Below are 27,980 nucleotides of genomic sequence, written 5' to 3' on the forward strand. Positions count from 1 at the left end.
GGAAGAGGTACAGGAGCCTGAAGACCCACACTCAATGATTCAGGAACAGCTTCTTCCCCTCCGCCATCAGATTTCTGAACGGTCCATGAACCCGTGAACACTACCTCGTTATTCCTCTTTTGCACTATGTATTTTTGTAATTTATCGATTTTTACGTCTTGCCCTGTACTGCTGCTGAGAAACAACAGATTTTCACGGCATAAGTCAGTGATAATAAACCTGATTCTGATTCTGAAAAAGTTGCCCCTTAGGTCCCCTTTAAATCTCTCCCCTCTCACCTTAAGCCTATGCCCTCTAGTTTTAGTTCTAGTTTCCCCCACCCTGGGGAAAAGGCTGTGGCCATCCACCTTATCTGTGCCACTGGTGATTTTATAAACCTCGGTAAGGTCACCCCTTGGCCTCCTGCCCTCTAGGATAAACAGTCCTTGTCTCTCCTTATGACTCAAGCCCGCAAGTTCCGGTAACGTTCCCTCGTTAATCTTTTTTTATTGCAGCCTGCCCTGCGAGCTGGCAGAGTCCTGAAGGAGAGAGCTACCTGGCTGAGTTTGTGGTAGGCAGTGAGTGAATCAACTCGAGGGATAAACCTCCTCGACTTCAGCCTACCTGTGGCAGATATGCCTGCCCACAACAGCACTGGTCGAAGTGACAACCACACAGACCTTTTGCTGATCAAGTCTGACTTCACACTGAATACACATTGCGCTGTTTTGTAGTTCTGCAGCTTCTTACAGAGACGGTACCCGAGATAACTCTCCTCCCGCCCAGCGGTACGCCCGTTTGCATAACAGGCGCCGAGAAAGCCTTGCGTGGCTTCCTGGAGCGATCGTTCCGATTCAGATGTTTCCTGTGAAATGACACATCAGCTCGGCGCTGTCTGCTGCCTCGGAGAACCGAGCCCCCTTCCATCCTGCACACCGGTAGCCCCGGTCTGATGCCCCGGGGGAGGGGGGGGCAACGTCCGTGTGGTTTGGAGGGAGCAGGGAGGCGGAGAGGACCAGAGCGACTGAGCGAAGGTGAGAAAGTCTGGACTGTCAGCTGGTGTCGGAAGTGGGTCCGCGGTAACTTGTTTAGTTCGACAACAGACCTGACATCCCCTTTCATGAGGACTTGGTAATCTTTCGCTTTTTTGGACACTGTAGATTTCCGAGGATAATATTGCCTCTAACTGAACACCCTTACAGCAGCACCCTTGTTGTTCACCAATACAGAGAGGGCCTCACCAGAGGTGTCCCACTCTCCCCAGACACACAGCCGAGCAGGCATTCTCTGAGGAAGTGCAAGGTTCCCCAACCCTGGGTGCTACCGACATGAAGCCAAGCAGTTTCCTGGCCCCAGACATTCAGGAACCACTCACTGGGCTTATGGAATCAATTGGAGAAATTGTCAGCACGCAGGGCGAGGCCATTTGGCCCGTCGAGCCCTGCTCACCTCTTGTGGTGGGGGGTGGTGATGGTGGTGACGAGTGCTGCGGTCGGGGGCCATTCTCCCACTGTGTTTGGGAGTGCGGGAGGTTTCAGAGCCCCGGGGGGGGGGGGGGGGGGGGGGGGTGCGCGGACAGAGACCCGCATCTGGGTGGGAGAGCTGAGGCTGCGTTGTGGGAGGCCTGAGCGTGGTTTCACCAAACTGTGGTGGGTGCCATCGGGCATCACCGCACGGCTTCTGGGCACTTCGACTGTGCCAAGCGGTGGCAGTCATCTGGGCTGGCCGAGTGCTATCCTGAGAGGTGTACTGAGGGGGTATGAAGGGGTGTAGGGAGGGGTGTATGAAGGGGTGTAGGGAGGGGTGTATGAAGGGGTGTAGGGAGGGGTGTATGAAGGGGGTTATTAAGGGGTGTAGGGAGGGGTGTATGAAGGCGTGTAGGGAGGGAGGTATGAAGGGGTGTAGGGAGGGGTGTATGAAGGGGTGTAGGGAGGGGTGTATGAAGGGGTGTTATGAAGGGGTGTAGGGAGGGGTGTATGAAGGGGTGTAGGGAGGGGTGTATGAAGGGGTGTAGGGAGGGGTGTATGAAGGGGGTTATGAAGGGGTGTAGGGAGGGGTGTATGAAGGGGGTTATGAAGGGGTGTAGGGAGGGGTGTATGAAGGGGTGTAGGGAGGGGTGTATGAAGGGGTGTAGGGAGGGAGGTATGAAGGGGTGTAGGGAGGGGTGTATGAAGGGGTGTAGGGAGGGGTGTGTGTGCTGGTGGAGAAGTTGTACATTGCTGACAGTGTCCCCAGGATTCTGACCTGTCACCACCTCAGGTCCCTGTGTCCTTCCACCACTGGACTTCTCGTCAACAACCCCTGACACCCCAGTCCCTCTAGTAATTAATGCGCAGGATCTGAGCATTGATAACAGGGCCAGCATACATCGCCCATCCCTAACTTCCCCTAGAGAAGGTTGGTGGGGGTGAGCCGCCCCCTTGGACCGCTGCTCCCACAGTGCTGTTGGGGAGGGGAGTCCCAGGGTTGAGACCATGAGAGACGGTGAGATGTTTCCAAGTCAGGGTGGTGTGGTGTCCCCTACACCTGCTGCCCTTGTCCTTGGAGACAGAGGTGTCGGGTTTGGTTGGGGGGGGGGGGTGTGGGTGCTGTCGGATCAGCCTGGGCGAGTGACCGTGGTGCATTTTGTAGACGGTGCGCACTCAAGCTACCGTACACCAGTGGTTTGAAGGAGGGAGTGGGGCTGGTGAATAGGGAGACGGTCGAGTGGCTAAATTATTCTGCACGGTGTCAACCTTCTTGAGAGTTGGAGTTTACGTCATCCAGGCAAGTGGATTGTACCTTGCAGGTGATGGGGTGATGTTGAGTTATCAGGGGGTGAGGGTCCCCTGCCTCTCACCCACTCTTGTGGTCGCCGTGACTCAGTTGCGTTTCCGGTCAGTGGTGACCCCCCCACCCCCCCTCCCAGGATGATGGTGGTGGGGAACAGTCACAGAGTCATAGAGTCATACACCACAGAAACAGGCCCTTCGGCCCAACTCGTCCATGCCGACCAAGATAAGATGTCTTTATTAGTCACATAGAACATAGAACATAGAAAATCTACAGCATAATTCAGGCCCTTCGGCCCACAAAGCTGTGCTGAACATGTCCCTACCTTAGAAATGACTAGGCTTACTCATAGCCCTCTATTTTTCTCAGCTCCATGTACCTACCCAAAAGTCTCTTAAAAGACCCTATCGTATCCGCCTCCAGCACCGTTGCCGGCAGCCCATTCCACACACTCACCACTCGCTGAGTAAAAAACCTACCCCTCACATCTCCTCTATATCTACTCCCCAGCACCTTAAACCTATGTCCTCTTGTGGCCACCAATTCAGCCCTAGGGAAAAGCCCCTGACTATCTACCCTATCAATACCTCTCGTCATCTTATACACCTCTGTCAGGTCCACCCTCATCCTCCATTGCTCCAAGGAGAAAAGGCCGAGTTCCCTCAACCTGCTTTCATAAGGCATGCTCCGCATCCCAGGCAGCATCCTTGTAAATCTCCTCTGCACCCTCTCTATGGCTTCCACATCCTTCCTGTAGCAAACACGTACATCGAAACAAGCAGTGAAATGCATCTTTTGTGTGGTGTGTTCTGGGGGCAGCCCGCAAGTGTCGCCACGCTTCCGGTGCCGACATAGCACGCCCACAAAACTTCCTAACCCGTATGTCTTTGGAATGTGGGAGGAAACCAGAGCACCCGGAGGAAACCCACACAGACACACGGGGAGAACATACAGACTCCTTACGGACAGCAGCCAGAATTGAACCGGGGTCGCTGGCATTGTAATAGCGTTACGCTAACCGTGCCTGCCCATCTACGCTGGTTACATTTGTCCGCGTTTGACCCATATGCCTCTGAACTTCTCCTGTCCACGGTGCAGAGTTTTGGCTCAGTGTCTGGGGATGGTCATCACAGGGGACCTGCAGTGTTCACATTACTCGTTCCTGGCTTGTGGATAAGTGATGCCTCCATTTTAAAATCCTCATCCTCGCTTCATCCTGCGGTATTGCCCTCTGATATCACCCACCCCACCGCCCAACTCTCAGCAAGCTGCCTCCCACGACAGGCGTTACCCCATCATTAACCGTGCTTCTCATCAGTGCTGTGAGCTCTGGCAGTCTCTCCCTGACTCTCCCTGCCTCATCTCCAACTTCAAAGAGATTGATTAAACCTCCTTCACTGGTCCGTTCCATGGTCTGAGCAGGTCTGCAATTACTGAGCTCCGTCCCTGATGGTGTCTGTGCCTCCCACAAGACATGGGGCAGCAGAGGCTGTCGCTGCAGTGGACAGAACCCTCGGCTGTATCACAAGGAAACACCGTGACGGTGTTTCTGTGACACCTCACTGGAGGGTAGACCTTGGAGAACCCCTTCAGTCCATCGAATGCTGAATGCTGGTTTCATCCTCCCACTCTCAGACTCTCAGAGAGACCACGAAAACAGGCTTTTCAGCCCATCGAGTCTGTGCTGTTCATCAACAGCTGATTTACACTGATCCCATTTTATTGGTAAATCATTTATTAGTCACTTGTACCGAGGTACAGTGAAAAACTTGTCTTGCATACCGTTCGTACAGATCATTTCATTACACAGTGCATTGAGGTAGTACAGGGTAAAACAACAACAGAATGCAGAATAAAGTATTCCAGTTACAGAGAGAGTGCAGTGCAGGCAGACCATAAGGTGCAAGGCCGTAATGAGGTAGATTGTGAGGTCAGGTGTCCATCTTATCATAATAGGGGACTGTTCAATGGTCTTATAACAGTGGGATATTCCCCCACCATTCCCATCAACACCACCCACCCAGATTCTACCCCTCACCCACACACTGGGGACCAATTAACCCAGAGACCCCGCACATTGTTGGGATGTGGGAGGGAACCGGAGCACCCGGGGGAAACCCACGCAGCCACAGGGAGAAGGTGCAAACCCCACACACACAGACACACACAGACACACAGACACACAAGCGCACACACACACACACACACACAGAGACACACAAAGACACACACACAGACACACACAAACACACACACGCGCACACACACACACACACACACAAGCACACACACACACACACACGCACACACAGAGACACACAAAGACACACACACAGACACACACAAACACACACACGCGCACACACAGAGAGACACACAGACAGACACACAGACAGATACACAGAGACGCACACACACACACACACACACACACACAGAGACAGTGGCAGAGGTTGGGATCGAACCTGGGTCACTGGGGCTGTGAGGCAACAGCTCTACCTGCTGACTCACTGTGCCAACCACTATGAGCAATGCAGTGACAGATACACAGGAGTAGATTAACATCTCCCACTGCGGCAACTTGCAGATTATATTTCCCATCGCTTTTTCTCACCACATTGAGTGAGGCCAGTCTGCCCCTCTGGTCTGTGCTAGCTCTCTAAGTGTTCCCACCACCCTCCACCCAACATTTCCCGGGAACACTCTCTCCACCAGATGTTGGGTTTGAGTCAAAGGCTGGTGCAGGAGACGGAGACCATTCAGCCCTGCATTATGGGTTAGGTACTATCCCCTACCCTGTTCAATCATTCATCCAGTGGTCGGGGTAGATCAGTCCCGGGGCAGGAGGCTGATGAGGGGCGTCGGAAGGTGCTGGGGGGTGGGGTTCACTGTGGGAAGAGCAACAGGATTTCTGGTCACTTTACTGAGTGAATCAGACCCTGAACCTACTGGCCACCGACTGACACCAGATTCCGGGTCTCGGTCGCAGAGGGTCTGTCTACCTCTACCTCTTGCTCTGATTGATAAAATCCTTAAACCCGGATCCGAGATCCTTGCTTCCAGATCCGTCCTCCCCGTGAAAAAAACTTTCCTCTCCCTGTGACTCCAGTAAAGGCAACAGTCAGACATCACTCCCGGCTCTGGGACAACAGTCAGACATCACTCCCTGCCCTGGGACAACAGTCAGACATCACTCCTGGCCCTGGGACAACAGTCAGACATCACTCCCTGCCCTGGGACAACAGTCAGACATCACTCCCTGCTCTGGGACAACAGTCAGACATCACTCCCGGCCCTGGGACAACAGTCAGACATCACTCCCGGCCCTGGGACAACAGTCAGACGTCACTCCCTGCCCAGGGACAACAGTCAGACATCACTCCCTGCCCTGGGACAACAGTCAGACGTCACTCCCGGCCCTGGGACAACAGTCAGACGTCACTCCCGACCCTGGGACAACAGTCAGACGTCACTCCCTGCCCAGGGACAACAGTCAGACGTCACTCCCTGCCCTGGGACAACAGTCAGACGTCACTCCCGGCCCTGGGACAACAGTCAAACGTCACTCCCGGCCCTGGGACAACAGTCAGACGTCACTCCCTGCCCTGGGACAACAGTCAGACATCACTCCCGGCCCAGGGACAACAGTCAGACATCTCTCCCGGCCCTGGGACAACAGTCAGACATCACTCCCGGCCCTGGAACAACAGTCATACATCACTCCCGGCTCTGGGACAACAGTCAGACATCTCTCCAGGCCCTGGGATAACAGTCAGACATCACTCCCGGCCCTGGGACAATAGTCAGACATCACTCCCTGCTCTGGGACAACAGTCAGACATCACTCCCTGCCCTGGGACAACAGTCAGACATCACTCCTGGCCCTGGGACAACAGTCAGACATCACTCCCTGCCCTGGGACAACAGTCAGACATCACTCCCTGCTCTGGGACAACAGTCAGACATCACTCCCGGCCCAGGGACAACAGTCAGACATCTCTCCCGGCCCTGGGACAACAGTCAGACATCACTCCCGGCCCTGGGACAACAGTCATACATCACTCCCGGCTCTGGGACAACAGTCAGACATCTCTCCAGGCCCTGGGATAACAGTCAGACATCACTCCCGGCCCTGGGACAATAGTCAGACATCACTCCCTGCTCTGGGACAACAGTCAGACATCACTCCCTGCCCTGGGACAACAGTCAGACATCACTCCTGGCCCTGGGACAACAGTCAGACATCACTCCCTGCCCTGGGACAACAGTCAGACATCTCTCCAGGCCCTGGGATAACAGTCAGACATCACTCCCGGCCCTGGGACAATAGTCAGACATCACTCCCTGCTCTGGGACAACAGTCAGACATCACTCCCTGCCCAGGGACAACAGTCAGACATCACTCCCAGCCCTGGGACAACAGTCAGACATCACTCCCGGCCCTGGGACAACAGTCAGCTGTCATCACTGGTAATCGGTTACTGGTTGCACTGGGTACAAGTGGTGCAAGGTATGTGGCAACTGGTTCTGCTGGTTACTCTGTGATGTTTTCAGCTGGTTACTTGGAGATGTTTGTGCTGTTTACCCGTTCTGGTTACTGAGCATTGGATTGTGCTGGTTACACTGTTACTAGTTCTGTTGGTTACTCAGTGATGGTTAATGCTGGTTATCAGTTCTGCTGGTTACTCGGTGACGGCTGGGCTGGTTACTAGTTCTGCTGGTTACTCAGTGATGGATAGTACCCGTACAGAGTGGTGAACCGGGGACACCTCCCAGGGGCTGGCGGGGAGGGGGCCGGTTTTGATCAACCCCAAGGGTGGGTTCATTGTTTCCACCAGGTAACCAATCATTGAACCAGTCATGAAGATCCCACAAACCACGCCCCCCACCCCGCCCCTGCCAAACGGTGCGTGGGAGAGGGAGAGTTTGTGGGAACAACAGAGTTAATGTTGGGGTAGTTAGTGCAGTGTGGCAGGACAACCAGAGGAACAGAACATAGAACGCAGAACAGTGCAGCACAGGAACAGGCCCACCATGTCTGTGCCGAACACAACACCAAATTGAACTAATCCCTTCTGCCTGCACATGATCTACAACCCTCCATTCCCCGCATAGTCATGTGTCTGTCTAACAGCCTTTTAAACACCTCTATAGTATCTCGCTCCAGCACCACCGTGGTAACCCATTCCAGGCACCCACCACTCTCTGTATAAAAAAACCTGCCCCTCACAACACCTTTAAACATCCTCCCCTCTAACCTCAAAAGTCTTCCGGTGTTTGAGATTTCTACCCCGGGGAACAGATTCTGACTGTCTAACTATGCCTCTCATGTCAGGTCTCCCCTCAGCCTCTGACGCTCTAGGGAGAACAACTCGGGTTTGTCCAACCTCTCCTCATAGCTCATGCCCTCTAATCCGGGCAGCATCCTGGTGAACCTCTTCTGCACCCTCCCCACATCCTTTCGATAATGGGGCGACCAGAACTGCACACAATACTCCAAGTGCAGTCTGACTAAGGTTTTATACAGCTGCAACATGACTTCCTTACCCTTTATACTGAGCGTCCCCACCAATTAAGTCAAACGTGCCATACGCCTCCTTTACCACCTTATCCACTTGTGTAGTCACTTTCAGTGAAAGTACACAGCCAGTGGTAGGCCCCAAGATCCCTCGGTACCTCAGTGCTATTAAGGGGTCTACCATTGACTGTGTACTTTCTCCTAATACTTGTATCACATCCCAAGTGTAACCCTCTGGGTGAACTGTTTCCTGTGGGTTCAGACGCCAGCCACTGGAAAAATCCACTGCGCCAGACTTTATTCTCCCCCCATTTACCCCCCACCCCCTGCCCCAGTGGTGGGGCCTCCGGCCTCCTGATGTGTTCTCCACAGGCACTGGACTCACACACAACACCACCCTCCCCCCGACCCCCCCCCCGCCCCCGCACCTGCCCCGACCCGCAGCGCGGAGCTCAGTCGTGGGTCCCAGATGTGGGCACATCTGCGACACAAACAGCTGTCCACAGCTCCAGTTTACTGGTTTCGCTGAGGTTATCTGATCGCAGAAAGGAAAGAGATCGTTAGTTGTCGCTTCAAGCAACTGACTTCCTCGACCTTATGTGATAAAGGTGCACTTCACCCAGAACTGGCCCAAAGACCACAAACTCGTCAAAATCTTGACGATATCCAGGGACTGCACCCCCACAGCTTTCGGGCGGACAGAATCCCAATGAGTTCAGACCCTCTGACAGAAGAACACAGAATGTAGAACGTCAAACAGTACAGCACAGGAACAGGCCCTTCAGCCCATGATGTCTGTGCAAAGCACAATGCTGAATTAAACTATATCTCTTCTGCCTGCACAATGTCCACATCACCCCATTCATGTGCCTATCCAAAAGCCCCCTCTATCATATCTGCCTCCACCACCAGCCCTGGCAGCACATTCCAGGCACCCACTGCTCTCTGTGTAAAGGACTTGTCCCACACATCTCCTTCAAACTTCTCCCCTCTTACCTTGAATGCATGTCCTCTAGTAGTTAACATTTCTACTCTGGGACAAAGATTCTGACTGCATCTGTGCCTCTCAATAGTTTACGTACTTCATCAGGTCTCCCCTCAGCCTCCGCCGCTGTTGAGAAAACAACCCAAGTTTGTACAACTTCTCTTTATAGCTCATGCCCTCTAATCCAGGCAGCATTGTGGTGAACCTCTTCGGCACCCTCTCCAAAGCCTCCACATCCTTCCTGTAACGGGGGCTACCAGAACTGCACACGATGCTCCAATGCGGCCCAACCAGAGTTTTATACAGCTGCAAGGTGATTTCTCCCTGCCACTCTCTGAAGTGGGTAACCCCTGATCCTGAAGGTGTGACCCCTGGTTCTCAGTGGCCCCACACGGGGACACATGTCCTCAGCACACACCCTGTGAACTCTCCCTGGGTATGTCGGTAAGATCACCTCTCATTCACCAATGCGTACAGACGCAAGGTGCTCACCTCTCTTCACGCGCTCCCCACTCCCTCCTCACTCCCTCCCCACTCCCTCCCCACTCCCTCCCCACTCCCCCACTCCCTCCCCACTCCCTCCCCACTCCCTCCCCACTCCCCCACTCCCTCCTCACTCCCTCCCCACTCCCTCCCCACTCCCTCCTCACTCCCTCCCCACTCCCTCCCCACTCCCTCCCCACTCCCTCCTCACTCCCTCCCCACTCCCTCCCCACTCCCCCACTCCCTCCCCACTCCCTCCCCACTCCCTCCCCACTCCCTCCCCACTCCCTCCTCACTCCCTCCCCACTCCCTCCCCACTCCCCCACTCCCTCCCCACTCCCTCCCCACTCCCTCCCCACTCCCCCACTCCCTCCTCACTCCCTCCCCACTCCCTCCCCACTCCCTCCTCACTCCCTCCCCACTCCCTCCCCACTCCCTCCCCACTCCCTCCCCACTCCCCCACTCCCTCCCCACTCCCTCCTCACTCCATCCCCACTCACCCACTCCATCCCCACTCCCTCCTCACTCCCTCCCCACTCCCTCCCCACTCCCTCCCCACTCCCTCCTCTCTCCCTCCTCACTCCCTCCCCACTCCCTCCTCACTCCGTCCCCACTCCCCCACTCCCTCCCCACTCCCTCCCCACTCCCTCCCTCCTCACTCCGTCCCCACTCCCCCACTCCCTCCCCACTCCCTCCCCACTCCCTCCTCACTCGCTCCCCACCCTCCTCACTCCGTCCCCACTCCCCCACTCCCTCCTCACTCGCTCCCCACTCCCCCACTCCCTCCCCACTCCCTCCCCACTCCCTCCTCACTCCGTCCCCACTCCCCCACTCCCTCCCCACTCCCTCCTCACACCCTCCCCACTGCCTCCCCACTCCCTCCGCACTCCCTCCCCACTCCCTCCCCACTCCCTCCGCACTCCCTCCCCACTCCCTCCTCACTCCCTCCTCACTCCCCACTCCCTCCCCACTCCCTCCCCACTCCCTCCCCACTCCCTCCTCACTCCCTCCCCACTCCCCCACTCCCTCCCCACTCCCCCACTCCCTCCCCACTCCCTCCCCACTCCCCCACTCGCTCCTCACTCGCTCCCCACTCCCCCACTCCCTCCCCACTCCCTCCTCACTCCATCCCCACTCCCTCCTCACTCCCTCCTCACTCCATCCCCACTCCCCCACTCCCTCCCCACTCCCTCCTCACTCCCTCCCCACTCCCCCACTCCCTCCCCACTCCCTCCCCACTCCCTCCCCACTCCCCCACTCCCTCCTCACTCCCCCAATCCCTCCCCACTCCCTCCCCACTCCCTCCCCACTCCCTCCCCAATCCCTCCCCACTCCCTCCCCACTCCCTCCCCACTCCCTCCTCACTCCCTCCCCACTCCCTCCCCAATCCCTCCTCACTCCCTCCCCACTCCCTCCCCACTCCCTCCCCACTCCCTCCCCACTCCCCCACTCCCTCCTCACTCCCTCCCCACTCCCTCCTCACTCCCTCCCCACTCCCTCCCCACTCCCTCCCCACTCCCTCCTCACTCCCTCACACTGTGGTCTCCTCTGGAGAAACCAAACCCAGATGGGGTGATCGCTTCCTCAGGGGTGACCCTTCGCCTCCCCTTGCCTGTCACTTGAGTTCCTCATCCCACACCACACTCTGACTCATCGGTCCGTGACCTCCTGCACCGTCACAATGAGGTCCAACAGTGAGGAAATGCCCTCCACCTCCTCTCCTGTCTGGGCAGGTTGCAGCCTTCTCAACTCAATACTGAATTCGACAGCTTCAGGGAACTTGCCCCCTCTGTCTGCATTGGAACAGGTTCAGTCACCGCTCCGTAACCCTGGCACCAGTTTCCTCTCTCTGCAAGCTCAGACCAACCCTCTAGGGTGACCCGCGGCCCTACATCTCACAGCTCTGAGATTCCCCTCTCAGTGTTGTCACCAACCCTGCAACACCTGCAAATTCACAGGTGTCACAAACAAAGGACCATGTTAGGTGTAAACGTGGATGGGTGGGTTAGTAAATCCAGATTGGTGGCATTGTGGATAGCGTAGAAGATTGCCTAACGATACAGCGGGATATAGATTTGTTGCAGATATGGGCAGAGAAATGGCAGATGGAGTTTAATCTGGGCAAGTGTGAGGTGATACACTTTTAATGTAAAGGAACAGTAGACAGTTCATGCAGGACCCTTAACAGTATTGATGAACAGAGGGACCTTGAGGTCCAAGTCCACAGCTCCCTGAAAGTGGCCGCACAGGTTGACGGGTGGTAAGTAAGGCGTCTGGCATGCTTGCCTTCATTAGTCGAGGCACTCTGAGTTCAAGAGTCAGGAAGTTATGTTGCAGCTTTATGAAACGCTGGCTCAGCTGCACCTGGAGTATTTCCCCATTATTGGAAGGGTGGGGAGGGTGCAGAAGAGGTTCACCAGGATGTTGCTCAGATTAGAGGGCACTACCCTCTGCCATCCTCATTGTAGGGAGGGTGTGCCTTCCGATCCATCTGCCCTGCCACTCATAGCGACCTGCGCATGTGAGTTTTGATCCCGGCATTCCCTGGAGCATCGGAGATTGAGGGGTGACCTTACAGAGGTTTATAAAATCATGAGGGTCGTAGATAGGGTGGATGGTCACAGTCATATCCCCAGGGTAGGGGAGTCTAAAACTAGAGGGCAGAGGTTTAAGGTGAGGGGGAAAGATTTAAAGGGGATCTAAAGGATTTAAGCAGGCAAGTATTTCTCCCAGAGGGTGGTCCGTATATGGAACGAGCTGCCAGAGGACATGGCAGAGGCAGGTACATTAACAACGTTTAAAAGACATTTAGACAGGTGAATGGACAGGAAAGGTTTAGAGGGATATGGGCCAAACGTGGGCAAATGGGACTAGCTCAGGGAGGCACTTTGGTCAGCATGGACGAGTTGGGCCGAAGGGCCTGTCTCCGTGCTGTATAACTCAATGACCAGAAGAGACAGAACAACTGGCTGGAGATCCTCCCAGTGGGGCTGGACCGTAGACACCAGGATCTCCGCAGCAGATCATGGTGACGGCTGGGTCCTGGGATATCCGGTGGTGACACCCTTGGTGGGGTGTGAGCCCCCTCCCTCCCACGTCTCCGTGCTCCTGGGGAGCCGTGGGTGGCGGATGAAGAAAAGTTGAGCAGGTTAGGACCTGTGGAAGAAACAGAGATGACCTGAGGGGTGCTGTCAGGGGGGGTGCTGAGAGGATGCTCCCCCCCAGCAGGGCGATTGGAACCAGGGGGCATCAGTTCAGTATAAGCCGTCGACTGTTTCAGGCAGAAATGTTCCCTTGGAGTTCTCTGCCCTGGGAAAGTGTGGAGGTAGATTCACTGAATACACTGAAGGTGGACATCCATGGTTATGTAATGTACAAGGATGTGATTGCGCTGGAGATAGTGCACAGGAGATTTACCAGGATGTTGCCTGGATTGGAGGGCTTTAGTTACGGGGAGAGATTGGACGGGCTGGGACTGTTTTCCCTGGAGCAAAAGAGGTTGAGGGGTGGATGTGAGACAGAGGTAGAGTAGTTGGCCAGAACCTTTGTTCCACGGTCAGGATATCAAAAACAAAAGGGCGTAGGTTGAAGAACATAGAACATAGAACATAGGACACTACAGCACAGTACAGGCCCTTCAGCCCACAATGTTGTGCTGACATCTTATCCTGCTCTAAGATCTACCAAACCCTTCCCTCCCACATAGCCCTCCATTTCTCTATCATTCATGTGTCTATCTAAGAGTTTCCCAAATGTCCCTAATGTATCTGCCCCCACAACCTCTGCCGGCAGTGCGTTCTACGCACCCACCACTCTCTGTGTAAAAAACTTACCCCTGACATCCCCCTTATACCTTCCTCCAATCACCTTAAAATTACGTCCCCTCGTGTTAGCCATTGTCGCCCTGGGAAAAGGTCTCTGACTGTCCACTCGATCTATGCCTCTCTTACACCTCTATCAACTCACCTCTCATCCTCCTTCTCTCCAAAGAGAAAAGCCCCGGCTCACTCAACCTATGAGGATAAGACATGCTCTCCAATCCAGGCAGCATCCTGGTAAATCTCCTCTGCACCCTCTCTAAAACTTCCACATCCTTTCTATAATGAGGTGACCAGAACTGAACAAAATACTCCAAGTGTGGTCTAACCAGGGTTCTATAGAGCTGCAACATCACCTCACGGCTCTTGAACTTAATACCCCGATTAATGAAGGCCAACACACCATACGCCTTCTTAACAACCCTATTGACCTACGTAGCAACCTTGAGGGATCTATGAACGTGGACACCAAGATCCCTCTGTTCCTCCACACTGCTAAGGGTCCTGCCATTAACCTTGTACTCTGCCTTCGAATTCGATCTACCGAAGTGTATCACTTCACACTTATCCGGGTTGAACTCCATCTGCCACTTCTCGGCCCAGCTCTGCATTCTATCAATATCCTGTTGTAACCTACAGCAACCTGCTACACTACCCAGCACACCACCACCCTTTGTATCATCAGCAAACTTACTAACCCACCCTTCCACATCCCCATCCAAGTCGTTGATAAAAATCACACGGGGGTTTCCCCTGGGTGCTCTGGTTCCCTCCCACATCCCAACCATGTGCGGGGTCAGTGGGTGACTGTAAGTTGCCCCCAGCTGTGGTTGTAAAAGAGTCAATGGGGAGTTGGTGAGCAAGTGTGAGTGGAAAGAGGTTTAAAGTGGAGTCAGAGAGTGGCAGATATCTGGAACTCGTGGCCAGAGGAAATGGTGGAATTAGGTGCAGTCAAGACACATTTAGACAGACCTGGTAATCGAAGGATACGGACCCAGTGCAGGCAAATTAGTGTCAATCGGCAAAAATGGGTCAGCATGGACGTGTTGGGCAAAAAGGCCTGTTTCTGTGCCCTGCAACGTAATGAAGGGAGAAGAGGTGTAAGGGGAGAGAGGTGGGAAGTGGTGCTCAGGCCAGGGTCGGAGGTGACTGCGCTGGAGAGGCTGCAGAGGAGATTCCCCCAGGACGTTGCCTGGGACGGAGCGGTTCAGTCATGGGGAGAGACTGGAGGGGCTGGGTCTGTTCTCCCTGGAGCGGAGGAGGCTGAGAGGGGGACCTGATAGAGGTGGACAAAACTATGAGGGGGGAGATGGGGTGGAGTAGGAAACCTTTCCCCAAGGTAGAAGTGTTGGGGACAGATGCAGGAGGTATAAGGTGAGCAGGAAGAGGTTCGGAGGGGATCTGAGGGGGAATCCTCAGCCCCTTGAATCTGTTCCACCATTCCCTGTGATCCTGGCTGATATCCAATCCCAATCCATACTCCACCTTTCCTCCCACATCCCTTGATCCCTCCGGTCCGAAGGACAATATCCAGACCTTCTCTGCAAATCCACAGACATCAAAGAGTTGGGCGACCGTCTCATCCCCCTCGCAGCCGTCCCGAGGGCAGAGTGAGTTGGGAGTACAGGAAGGATCTGATGGGGAGGGTCCCTCTCACTGCCAGCCCAACGAGGTCTCGGTGCTTGTTGGTGAGTTCTGGCCATGGGGCGTCCCACCAGATGGTTCGGACGGTCTGCTCGGGGAACCACCCCACAGGATCCACCGTGTCCTTCTCCCACAGGGCCTGCAGGACATCCCGTGCTGACCACGGCCTGGTGGACGTGGTCAGAGGGGTTTTCCTCTGAAGGACGGGTGGTGCGGCAAAGTCCAACTGAATGGGACGTTGTACGAAACTGAGGGCAGGCCCGTCCTTCACGACACTGGGGGCAGGGAGAACCTCAGCACGCAGTGACACTTGGTGTTTGTGTACTTCAGTTCTATGCACAGCTCGATGCGGTTACACACAAAGGTGGCCGTCAGGACCAGGGTGATGTCAGGGACGACTTTTCTTCCTGTTCTCTGACGACCTGTGCGTCGTGAGCATCAGACTCATTCCATCTCGGACCCCTCAGGTGAACCGAGGGATGGCGCGGGTGACTGCCAGGGCAGAGGAATGGGGAATGGGCCACACCTGGGCCAGGTACAGCAGCAGCGAGACCACCTCGCACCTGATGACCAGCTTCTTGCCCGTCATCGAGAGGGAGCGCCACTCCCACAGTCCCAGCTCCCGCTTCACCTTGGCTTCCCGCTCCACACAATGCCTGTCACACAGGCCCGGTCCCTCCCGAACCAGATCCCCAGCACCGTTGGGTGGTCGGACCTGATGGTCGGTGGGGGGGGGGGTTGGACACACAGGATCGGTTGGGCCAGGTGCCAAGGAACGTGGCCTCCCTCTTGCTGCGACTGACTGTGGCCCCACCCCCAAGTCCAGCTCAAACTGGTCGAGGATGCTGACTGACCGTGGGTCTGTGCAGCGGAAGGTGACATGGTCTGTGTACAGGGAGGCTGCCTGGGATCGTCACCCCCTCCTATGCCAGCGTCCTTCCTGATGGATTTGGGTGAAAGGCTCGATGTAACACACAAATGAGAGTGGACAACCCTGCCCAACTCCACGCTTGATGGGGACGTGTTTTTGTTTCCCATCCATTGCACCCATTCCCACCCAGTGGGCAGGCATCGTAGTGTAGTGGTTAGCATGACGCCTTACAGTGCCAGTGACCCGGGTTCAATTCCGGCCGCTGCCTGTAAGGAGTTTGTACGTTCTCCCCATGTGTCTGCGTGGGTTTCCTCCGGGTGCTCCGGTTTCCTCCCACGTTCCAAAGACGTAGGGGTTAGCAAGTTGTGGGCATGCCATGTTGGCACCAGAAGCGTGGCGACACTTGTGGGCTGCCCCCAGAACACTCGACGCAAAAGCTGCATTTCACTGTGTGTTTCGATGTACACGTGACCGATAAAGAAATCTGATCTTATCTTGATCTGAACTGCACCACAGACGTCTGGGTGGAGCAGTTGGATTCAGTTCCTGAGCCCTCCCCAGTGCCCATCCCAGACAGCACATCCGGCGGGGCTCACAGGCCCAGCTCCGGCCGTTGACACCTGGCGCAGGTGCGGTGGGGGGGGAGCTGCTCGGGACGATCACCCCCCTCCCTCCTCCGTACAGGTGAGCTCTGCGGGTGAAACGGCCGTCTCTGGCCTCCAGTGTCACTGCTGTGGGATCTGATAGCCCCGGTACAGACCAACGATCACTGCCGGGGGAGAGATCCCGCCAGGGAACGGTGACGGAACTTCTTTTTCCAGCACCACTGGTGATCTCTCTGTTCCCGCGAACTCAGGAAGTGGGAGCGGGCGATTTCTCTCTCCCCCCTCCCACGCCGCCACACCCTGCTCCTGGTTCCACACCATCGCCCTCCCGCGCCAACCGCAACACTGCAGCAAGTATTGCAAAGGGCTGGGAGGGTTTTCCTTGCTGCATTAGTGCAGCCCTCGGCTCCCCCTCTCCCCGCACCCCCCCCACCACACTCATCGGCTTCTCACCCCTACTCTGAGCCTCGCCACCCCTCGCTGCGCCACACAGTGAGCGCGAGCAGTCTCCTGATCACCTCCCCCAAGGTCAGGAGAGGCGGGGTGTTCACCAGCAGGCCACAGGCCACTCTGGACACAGACCCCCCTCCCTGGAAAACCCCAGTCCGGAAAACTCGGCACAGAGCTGTGACTGTGCGGCTTGCGTACGGCTGACCGTCCTTGTGGAGGGACTGTTGGGATGGGAGGTGTCCAACACGGGGGGGGGGGGAGAGCTTCGACCTTTGCTGGTCCAGTGGGAGTGTCTTCCGCAATGGGCTTGGGATTCCCTTCAACCCTACTTGCCAAGGACTTTTTTTCTTCTTTTTCAATCTTTTTATCAGTTTTCAAATTAATACAGATTAATATATCAATGTTTCTACATGTAACACAGAGATCAGGAGAACAATCATGACATGGATAATCGTAAAGAACCGTAAAGTATAAAAAAAATCTGTAGATGCCAACGATCTGTTAGTGAATGAATATAATATGAAAGAAAAAGATTTATTATAAAAGAAAGAAAAAAAATCCCCAAAACGATAAGAAAAATTCAAAACAATATATCAAACCAAACTAAGCTAAAGAAAAAAAAATTCAAAAAACAGAAAAAAAAACTGGACTAAAATTTCTCAATAGAATCAGAGTAATATTATGTCGTCAACAATGTTCCTCTAAATTGAAAGGTTATTATTAGGGGATCTATATCGTGTGAAAATATTGAATAAATGGACTCCAAATTTCCTCAAATTTAAGCGAAGGATCCACAGTACCACTCCTAGTCTTTTCCAAGTTTAAACATGATCTAGTTTGAGAGCCAAGGACATTTCATGGCCCCTCCTGCCTCTCCCAATCCCCTGTCTGAGTTCTTTTCTAGCTTCGTATGTTCCTCGAGGGCCCTGGTTGATTTTAGCTTCCTGAACCTCACATACACTTACTCTCACTTCACCACCTCTCTGAACATCCAGGGTTCCCTCACCCTGCCGTCCTTGCCCTTCCTTCTTACTGGAACATCCCTGTCCTGTACTCTGTGCAGGACGTCTTTTAGCACCCTCCACATGCCAGATGTGGACTTGCCCAGAAACAGCTGTTCCCAATTACTTCTCCCTACTTCTTGCCTGATATTTTGGTAATGTGCCCTGCCCCAATGTAACACTCTCCCACAAGGTCCATATCTACTCTTATCTATAGCTATCTTATAGTCACTGTTCCCTAACTGCTTTCCCATTGAAAGGTCGGTCACCAGTCCGGGCTCATTTCCCAACACCAGGTCCAGTATTGTCCCTCCTCTAGTAGGACTATCCATAAGATATCTTTATTGGTCACATGTACAACGAAACACACAGTGAAATGCATCTTTTGCGTAGAGTGTTCTGGGGGGCAGCCCGCAAGTGTCGCCACGCTTCCGGTGCCAACGTAGCATGCCCACAACTTCCTAACCCATTCGTCTTTGGAATGCGGGAGGAAACTGGATTACCTGGAGGAAACCCATGCAGACACGGGGAAAACGTACAAACTCCTTACAAGCAGTGGCCGGAATTGAACCCGGGTCACTGGCGCTGTAATAGTGTTATGCTAACTGCTACACTACAAGAAACCCTCCTGGATGCACCTAACAAATTCTGCCCTGTCTAAACCTCTTGCACTAAGGAGGTCCCAGTCTACACTGGGGAAGGTGAAGTCTCCCGTCTGCTTTGATAGGTGTCCGACTCCTGTACAGGACAGTTCCCCACTCCTTTACTTTGAGAATGTTTTCGCTGCAGGTCAGGCAACAGCCTGTTTATGTTGTTACGAGGTGTTACAGGTCACGTTACCCTGTCCCGTCCATCCCGGTGTGCAGTGGTGCTTTCCAGCAACTCTCTTTGTTTGCACTTGCTCAAGTGAATGCCTTGACTCATTACTGTACTCTTTGTGGCTGAATCAATTTACATGTCAATGCACTGATGAGTTATTAAAGTCTGGTATTGTCTGAACTGTCAGAAACGTGCGGTTCTTTCTGATCACCACTGGAATTGCTCTTGCTGTTTGCCTGGGCCTCAGATCTGGAGTGCCGAAATGGGACCTGATAGAACGATAGTCACCGACTGAAGTTCTCCCCGCTGCAGACACCAGGGCTGCTCTCCCAGCCCAGGACCCTCACAGCTGGGAAGTGCATCTGGACCAGCGTGGGGACGAAATCTTGGATGCCCTCTCCATCACCGCAGGAGCTCTCGCCGCGAGGTCAGCTGTCGAGCCTTGTGTTCCTGAAGCTTTATCAAGTCATTCTTCCACCCACAAACTATTGCGCAAAGCACGGTCTAAACAGGCATGAGAAGTTGCAATGCAAAGCAAATTTCCTCAGTGACACAATCTCAGTACTTGGTTCACACTTCTTTGGACCTCTGTTCGCCTTGGCAGCCAGCCACAGTTCCTGCACAGGGTTGCTCAACCGGGCAGCTTCTGCTCTCGGACCCTCCCAGTGGCTCGGACGCTGATGGGATGTGTTGCCTCTTCGCGTATCACGTCGCTTAGGCTCTCGCACTTTGCCTCCTCCCACCTCCAGTGCAGCCAGTTCCACGGGCCGCTTTCCATCCCTCACCACCAGGGCCTGTTGCGCCGGGTGTTCTCACTAATGGACACAGAGGCCTTCGACAAGCAAGAGTCTATCAGTGCCCCCAGGAACAGTGAACAGAACATAGAACAGTGAACACAGGACATAGAACAGCACAGAACAAAACAACCTGCTGAAGGTACTCACCAGATCCGAGCAGCATCTGTGGGCAGATGCCATTGTCGGCATTTCGGGTCGAAACCCTGAATCAGAACCCTGTGTCATCGTACAGCACAGGAAAAGGCCCTTCGGCCCACAGTGTCTGTGCTGAAGACAGCGCTGAATTAAACTAAATCTCTTCAGCCTGCACGTGATCCGCATCCCCGCAGTCCCTGCCTGTTCATGTGCCTGTCTAACAGCCTCTTGAATGCCACTCCCATATCTGCCTCCACCACCACCCCAGGCAGCACATTCCAGGCACCCACCACTCTCTGTGTAAAAAAAGTGCCCCGCACATCTCCTTTAAACTTACCCCCTCTCACCTTACACCTGTGCCCTCTAGAGGCAGGTACATTAATAACATCCATAAGACACTTGAACAGGTATTGGTATTGGTATTGGTATTGGTTGATTATTGTCACTTGTACCGAGGTACAGTGAAAAGCTTGTCTTGCGTACTGATCGTACAGATCAATTCACTACACAGTGCATTGAGGTAGTACGGGGTAACAACAATAACAGAGTACAGAGTAAAGTGTCACAGCTACAGGGAAGTGCAGTGCAGGTAGACAATAAGGTGCAAGGTAGATCGTGAGTTCGAGAGTCCATCTCATTGTATAAGGGAACCGTTCGATATTCTTATCACAGTGATATAGAAGCTGTCCTTGAGCCTGGTGGTACGCGCCCTCGGGCTCCTGTATCTTTGGCCTGATGGGAGAAGGGAGAAGAGAGAATGACCCGGGTGGGTGGGGTCTTTGATTATGCTGGCTGCTACACCAAGGCAGCGAGAGGTATAGACAGGTACATAGATAGGAAAGATTTGGAAGGATATGGGCCAAATGCAGGCAAATGGGACTAACTTAGCTGGGTACCTCGGTCAGCATGGACCATTTGGGCCGAAGGGCCTGTTCCCGTGCTGTGTGCCTCTATGACATGACACACGTGACATCAGCTTTGTAGTGCAGAGCATGGCAGAGGATGTGATAATGCCAGCGGCTCTCCCCCGCCCGTGACTTATCTCTGCACAATCAGCTGGGTTACTTACCCAGAACAGGAAAACATTTTGACAACACACGTGCCTTGTGGATACTTTGCAGCAACACCAAATCAAGCGATATACAGGCAGAGACCACTCCCGCCTTTCTGCTGGGTGTGGAAGTGCCGGTGGACACCAGCTGCTGTCATCTCCACTCCTCCTCCCTCAGCCCCGAGTCCACACCAAGGTCTCGACGGCCCGCAGGAAACTCTTGCCCAAACGTTGCCCCGGATTCAATAGAAGGAGCTTGGGGTGACTATGGTCACCGGTGAGTGAGGTGTCCATGCTGGGAGGTGTCCTCATCAAAGTCAAAAGTCGAGTTTATTGTCACACGCACGTCCATGTGTGCACATGCAGTGAAAAACTTGCTTGCAGCAGCATCACAGGCACAGGGCATCAGATAAGCAGCATTCACAGGAAAAACACATAGATTACCAACATCAATTAGACCAAATTATACACAAAACAACACAGGACTAAACAAAAACAAAGTCTATTGTAGTGCAAACTAGTCAAAGTGGTCCCAGTGTTGCTGTACTGAGGCAGTGATTGGGGTTGTGCCGGTTGGTTCAAAAACCGAACGGTTGAAGGGAAGTAACTGTTCCTGAACCTGGTGGTGTGGGGACTTCAGGCTTCTGTACCTCCTGCCCGATGGGAGCTGCGAGAAGATGGCACGGCTTGGATGGTGGGGATCTTTGGTGATGGATGTTGCCTCCTTGAGGCAGCGCCTCCTGTAGATACTCCCGATGGTGGGGAGGGATGTGCCCGTGATGTATTGGGCTGAGTCCACTACTCTCTGCAGCTTCTTACATTCCTGCGCATTCGAATTGCCGTCCCAGACTGTGATGCAACCAGTCAGGACACTTTCAACAGCACATCTGTAGAAGTTTGTTGGTGTTCAGTGACAGGCCGAACCTCCCTAACCAGGTGCCCTGTCTTTAGAACTTTACAGGGGAATGTCAAACTCCGTACACACAGACCAGTGTTAGGGAGACCGGCGGGATGGTTGGGGATGGGGTGGGTTTGTTGGCAGCTGTAGGTACCTTCCACCGGGTGGGCACGAGGCATTTCCACGTGGCCTCTCTCCCCCTACCTCATGACAGTTGGGGGCTGGGTAGAGCTGGGAGCACTGGGCAGACTCAGTGAGTCAGTGAGACCAGCCAGTGGCCTCTCTTCCCGCGCCGGCTCGCTCCCCTATCATCGCTGCCCCTGTGACCCTCTCCCACGCACCGCTGTCGTTGGTTTCTGCCTGACGGACAAGTCTGGCTGATGAACCGTTCTCGGGGACAGAACCCTGCCGGGCTGTGTGTCCCCTTCACTCGACCTTGGGCCTGCCCCCCCTCCCCCTCCACCCCTGGGTGTCGCTGCCATGGGGAGTGTGTCTTTAAGGGCCAGCGCTCACTGATTGGTGCCCAGGTGAGTGGTCTCTCCACCCACCGGTCCTAGTCTGACAGGGACCCCTTCCCTTGCCTTCTTCAGGGAGGTAAACGTCCCCACCCCCAGGTAAAACGTCCCACCCCCAGGTCAAACATCCCCACCCCCAAGTCAAACTCCCCCCCCCCCCCCAGCTCAAACGATCCCCCCAGGACAAATGTCCCAACTCCCAGGTCAAACGTCCCTACCACCAAGTCAAACGTCCCCCCCCAGGTCAAATGTCGCCCCCCCCCCAGGTCAAACATCCCCCCCCAGGTCAATCGTTGCCCGCCCCCAGGTCAAACGTCCCCACCCACAGGTCAAACGTCCCTACCCCCAAGTCAAGCGTCCCCCCCAGGTCAAACATTGCCCCCCCAGGTCAAACGTCCCCCCCCAGGTCAAACGTCCCCACCCCCAGGTCAAACATCCCCACCCCTAGGTCAAACGTCCCCACACCCAGGTCAAATGTTCCCACACCCAGGTCAAACAGCCCTACCCCACAGGTCAAATGTCTCCACCCCCAAGTCAAATGTCTTCCCCCCCCACCCCAAATCAAATGCTCCCCCCCAGGTCAAACATCTCCACCCCCAAGTCAAACACGCCCCCCCAAGTCAAACGCCCCCCCCCCATGTCAAACGCGACCCCCCCCCCACCCCCCAGGTCAAACGTCCCTTCGATCACTCTGGGACAGCATGCAGGTCCCGCCCTCTGTTGGCCTGGTTGGGTGGAGACTGGTGGGCCGGGTGTGCCAGAGGCCAGGAACCCCCGTGGGCAGGGACACAGCGACCACTGCGGCCAATGTTCGAAACGGGGATGGGGAGAAAACCAGTGACGAGCACAGGAGGAGGCCACTCGGCCCCTCAATCCTGCCCCACCATTCAGTACGACCATGGCTGATCTATGCTCTTCCTCAATTCCTCAATCCTTCAAATATTTATCCACCTCCAGCTCAAATACATCCAGTGATCCGGCCTCCTGCTCCCTCGGGGACAGGCAATTCCAGAGGGTCAACACCCCCTGAGAGAAGACATTTCTACACACCTCAGTTTTAAATGACCGGCCCCTAATCTTGCAACTCTGTGCCCTTGTTCGTGCCCATCCCACAGGTGGAAACATCTCAACATCTCCCCTGTTGAGCCCCCTCAGGGTCTTGCATGTTTGAATCAGGACATCTCTCATTCTACTGGGCAGGCACGGTAGTGTAGTGGTTAACATAACGCTATTACAGCGCCGGTGACCTGGGTTCGATTCCAGCCGCTGTCTGTAAGGAGTTTGTACGTTCACCTCGTGTCTGCGCGGGTTTCCTCCGGGTGCTCTGGTTTCCTCCCACATTCCAAAGACGTACGGGTTAGGAAGTTGTGGGCGTGCTATGTTGGCGCCGGAAGCGTGGCGACACTTGTGGGCTGCCCCCAGAACACTCTATGCAAAAGGTGCATTTCACTGTGTGTTTCGATGCACATGTGACTAATAAAGAAATCTTATCATCTTCTAAACTCTAAGGAATACAGACCCAACCTGTCCAGCCTCTCGATAGGACAACTTTCTCATCCCAGGAGTTAGCCTGGAGAATCTGCTTCGGACATCCCTCAGTGCTGTTACGTCCTGTTTATAGGTACGGGGACCAAAACTGTGCTCAGTTCTCCAGGTGCAACCTCACCAACAACCTGTACAACAGGAACTGAACCTCCTAGTTGGTAAACTCAAACCCCTTCGCAATGAAAGCTGACAGGAGGTGTTTCTCTTCTGAACTACATGTTGCAACTTGCTGTTAGCTTGTTGTAGTTCATGTGCTAGAACACCTCGATCTCCCTGGGCTTCACTCACTTGCAGTCTTTCTCCACTTAGACCCACACTTTGATTCCCCTTACCTAAATGCATGACCCCACAGTTCCCCTCACTGAACCCCATTTGCCAGCTGTCAACTCTCTCTCTCAAGCGGCAAGGACCCAAAATGTGCTGCAACCCTGGATTTCAGCCCAGGGAGAGTTTCCAAGCAGGGCTGGAAACTCTGCTCTGGCGGGACAGAACCCTGGGTTTATGGAATTCTGGGGAGGGAACTGGGTTCAGAGCTCTGGGCTGTCAGCTCTTTATTTTCCAAAAAACAAGTTTTTCGCAAGTGCTACAACACTACGTCAAGTTACTACAGACCACAACAACTAAACATCAGTTAAATTAGAATGTTACCATCCTGACCCGGGATGCATATTATCCCTTGTGGTGCCCAGTGGCTCTGGAACACCTCCATGGTTCCCATGGACACCACCTGTTCTTTCTCCAGGGATACCTAGGCACGAATGTAACCCCAGAAGATGGGCAAGGAGTCGGCTCAGGCAGAGCCAGGCCTGGACTGTGGGCCGTGATGTCCAGGCCATGAGCCGTGGGCCGTGAGGTGTGCTCTGTGAGCTGTGGGCCATGAGGTGTGGGCCATGAGGTGTGGGCTGTGAGCTGTGGGCCATGAGGTGTGGGCCATGAGATGTGGGCCGTGAGCTGTGGGCTGTGAGCCGTGATGTCCAGGCCATGATGTCTAGGCTGTGAACTGTGGGCCGTGAGCTGTGGACCATGATGTCTAGGCTGTGGGCTGTGGGCTGTGAGCTGTGGGCCATGAGCTGTGAGCGCTGAACTGGCCTGGTGAATCAGAATCTGGTTTATTATCACTGACTTAGATGACATGAAATGTGTTGTTTTGTGGCAGCAGTACAGTGCAAAGACATAAAATTACTATAAATTACAAATAAATAAATAGTGCAAAAAAAAAGAATGACAAGGTAGTGTTACACGCACAAAACGCTGGAGGAACTCAGCGGGTCGGGCAGCATCTGTGCAGGGAAATACACAGTCGATATTTCCCTCCATATATGCTGCCTGACCCGCTGAGTCCCCCCAGCGTTTTGTGGGCGTTACTCCAGATTCCAGTATCTGCAGAATTTCTTGTGTCAACGAGGTGGTGTTCATGGATTCATGGACCGTTCAGAAATCTGATGGCGGAGGGGAAGAAGCTGTTCCTGAATCGTTGAGTGTGGGTCTTCAGGCTCCTGTACCTCCTCCCCGATGGTAGTAACGAGAAGAGGGCGTGTCCCGGGTGGTGAGGGTCCTCAGTGATGGATGCCGCCTTCTTGAGGCACCGCCTCTTGAAGATGTCCTCGATGGTGGGGAGGGTTGTGCCCGCGATGGAGCTGGCTGAGTCTACAACCCTCTGCAGCCTCCTTCAATCCTGTGTATTGGAGCCTCCATACCAGGCGGTGATGCAACCAGTCAGAATGCTCTCAACAGTACATCTGTAGAAATTTGCAAGAGCCTTTGGTGACGTATCGAATCTCCTCAAACTCCTAATGAAGTAGAGCCACTGGCATGTTGCCTTTGTGACTGCATCAATGTGTTGAGCCCAGGATGAGAGGGGCCTGAGCAATGAGTGCTCCTGGATATGTGGTGTCCCGACAGGAAGGGGTCAGGTCTGGGCTGGATGTCACAGCTGGGTGTGGTGGGAGAGGGGGGAGAGCCAGGTATAGGGGTGGAGGAGGTTGGAACTGGAGCTGGGAGTGGGGGAGGTGGGGGGGGGAGGTTTGGAGCTGGGGGTTGCAGAGGATGTTGGGGTGGGGCTTGGAAATGGGGGTGTGGAGGGTTGTTGGGGCTGGGGTGTTGGAGCTGGAGATGGGGGACGTGGGGTAGGCTGGAGTTGGGGTGTGGAGGGTTGGAGCTGGGATAGGGCAGGATGGAGATGAGGGTGGGGGAGGGACATTGGAGCTGGTGGGTGGGGAAGGGCGAAGCTCCCCTCAGAACAGGACCTTTGCTGAGCTCTCTTCCCCCCCCCCCCCAGCTCCCCGAGCAGCCAGCCCCCCACCAGGATGCACCAAAACTGCTCCTTGAGCATCAAGTGGAGCGACCCCCTGTACGCGGCGGCCTTCAGCTTCATCTTCGCCATCGGCCTCGTCCTCAACGTGCTGGCCCTGGTCTTCTTCTTCCGCTGCACCAAGATCCGCTCGCAGACCACGGTCTACATGAAGAACCTGGCGTGCGCCGACCTGCTATTGGTGGTCTCCCTGCCCGTCCGCTGCTCCTTCTACGTGGTCCGCCGGCCCTACCCGCGGCTCCTCTGCGAGCTCAACGGCCTCATCTTCCTGGTCAACATGTACGGCAGCATCTTCTTCCTGACCTGCATCAGCCTGGACCGCTGCGTGGCCATCTGCTTCCCCATGAAGTCCTGGCTGAACGGGCTGCGGCGCCACGCCGCCTGGTACAGCGCGGCGGTGTGGCTGCTGGTGGTGGGGGCCAGCATCCCTCCCTACCTGTTCGGCAAGTTGGGTCAGCAGCAGCCCAACGCCTCCTGCCACCAGTGCTTCGACCAGCGGCCCGAGTTCCTCACGAAGCCGGCCACCCTCAGCTTCACCCTGATGCTGGGCTGCGGGGTGCCGCTGGCCACCATCCTCGCCTGCTCGCTCGCCCTGTTGCGGGTGCTGCAGCGCAGCTCCGCCACCCGCATGGACTTCATCGACTGGCGCAAGATCCGCAACATGGTGGTGGCCAACGTGGTGATCTTCGCCCTGTGCTTCCTGCCCTACCACGTCGTGCTGCTGCTGCTGGCCCTGGACTCCGACGACCAGCGGCTGCTGCCCACCTACCGCGCCACCCTCCCGCTCGCCTGCCTCAACACCGTGCTCGACCCGCTCTGCTACTACTTCGCCACCGAGACCTTCCAGCGGAGCCTGGGTGTGAGGGCGCTGAGGAACGCGCTGACCTCCCACACAGACAGCGAGGGCCAGCAGCGCCGCTCCCGGCTCAACGCCTGAGCCCGCCCCCCCCCCCACCCCGCTCCCGCCTCCTTGGGTGGAGGTGGGAGGGACCCCGTCTCCCCGGGGTGATGGTGGGGGGGGGGGGGGGGTATCCAGTCTCCTCTGCGGGTGTGGGGGGCAATATCCCCTCTCTTCTGGGCTGGGAGAGATCCTGCCTCCTCTGGGGTGGGGAGAGACCCCGTCTCCTCTGAGGAGGAGGGGGGAAAGACCCCGTCTCCCGGGGGGGGGGGGTTATCCAGTCTCCTCTGCCGGGGTGGGGGGCAATATCCCGTCTTCCCGGGGCTGGGAGAGATCCTGCCTCCTCTGGAGTGGGGGGTGGAGAGACCCCATCTCCCCGGGGGCGCGATATCCCATCTCCTCGGTGAGTTGGGGGGGGCAGAGACAGACCCCATCTACTGGGTGGGGGGGACACAGATCAGGTCTACCCGGGGGTGGGGGAGAGATCCCGTCTCCTTGGGGGTTGGGGTGGAAGAGATCCTGTCTCCTCTTGGGGGGGGGGGCAGATCCTGTCAGATCCCGTCTCCTTTGGGGGGGAGGAGATCCCGTCTCACCGGGGGCGGGGTGAAAATCCTGTCTCCCCGGGGGGGGGGGGGTGGGGGAGGGCAGATCCCGTCTACCCAGTGAGGGGTGGGGGTTCGGACAGATCCCGTCTTCTCGGGGGGGAGGTCTCATCTCCCGGGGGTGGAAGAGATCCTGCCCCCTCGAGGGGTGGGGGGAATGTGGGAAGATCCCGTCTCCTCAGAGGGGGGGAGGTGAGGAGAGACCCCATCTCCCTGGGGGATGGGGTGGAAGAGATCCTGTCTCTTCTGGGGTGGAGTGGGGAACAGATCCCGTCTCCCTGGC

The 27,980-nt window shown here is 55.4% G+C and overlaps 1 protein-coding gene across 1 annotated transcript; it reads left to right on the forward strand.

Moving 5' to 3' along the window:
- Positions 1–540: 540 nt before the first annotated feature.
- LOC127586704 (lysophosphatidic acid receptor 6) lies at positions 541–27,378 on the forward strand. The gene is made up of 2 exons (XM_052044858.1): positions 541–1,013; positions 26,165–27,378. The coding sequence occupies exon 2, from the start codon at positions 26,193–26,195 to the stop codon at positions 27,132–27,134; it is 942 nt and encodes a 313-aa protein (XP_051900818.1). The 5' UTR covers positions 541–1,013; positions 26,165–26,192; the 3' UTR covers positions 27,135–27,378.
- Positions 27,379–27,980: the final 602 nt, after the last annotated feature.

The sequence above is a fragment of the Pristis pectinata genome, chromosome 37, assembly GCF_009764475.1.
Source record: "Pristis pectinata isolate sPriPec2 chromosome 37, sPriPec2.1.pri, whole genome shotgun sequence".
Lineage (NCBI taxonomy): Eukaryota > Metazoa > Chordata > Chondrichthyes > Rhinopristiformes > Pristidae > Pristis > Pristis pectinata.

What these genes read in the sequence shown, in the direction of transcription:
- LOC127586704 (XM_052044858.1), top strand. Translation starts at nt 26,193, where the DNA reads ATGCACCAAAACTGCTCCTTGAGCATCAAGTGGAGCGACCCCCTGTAC.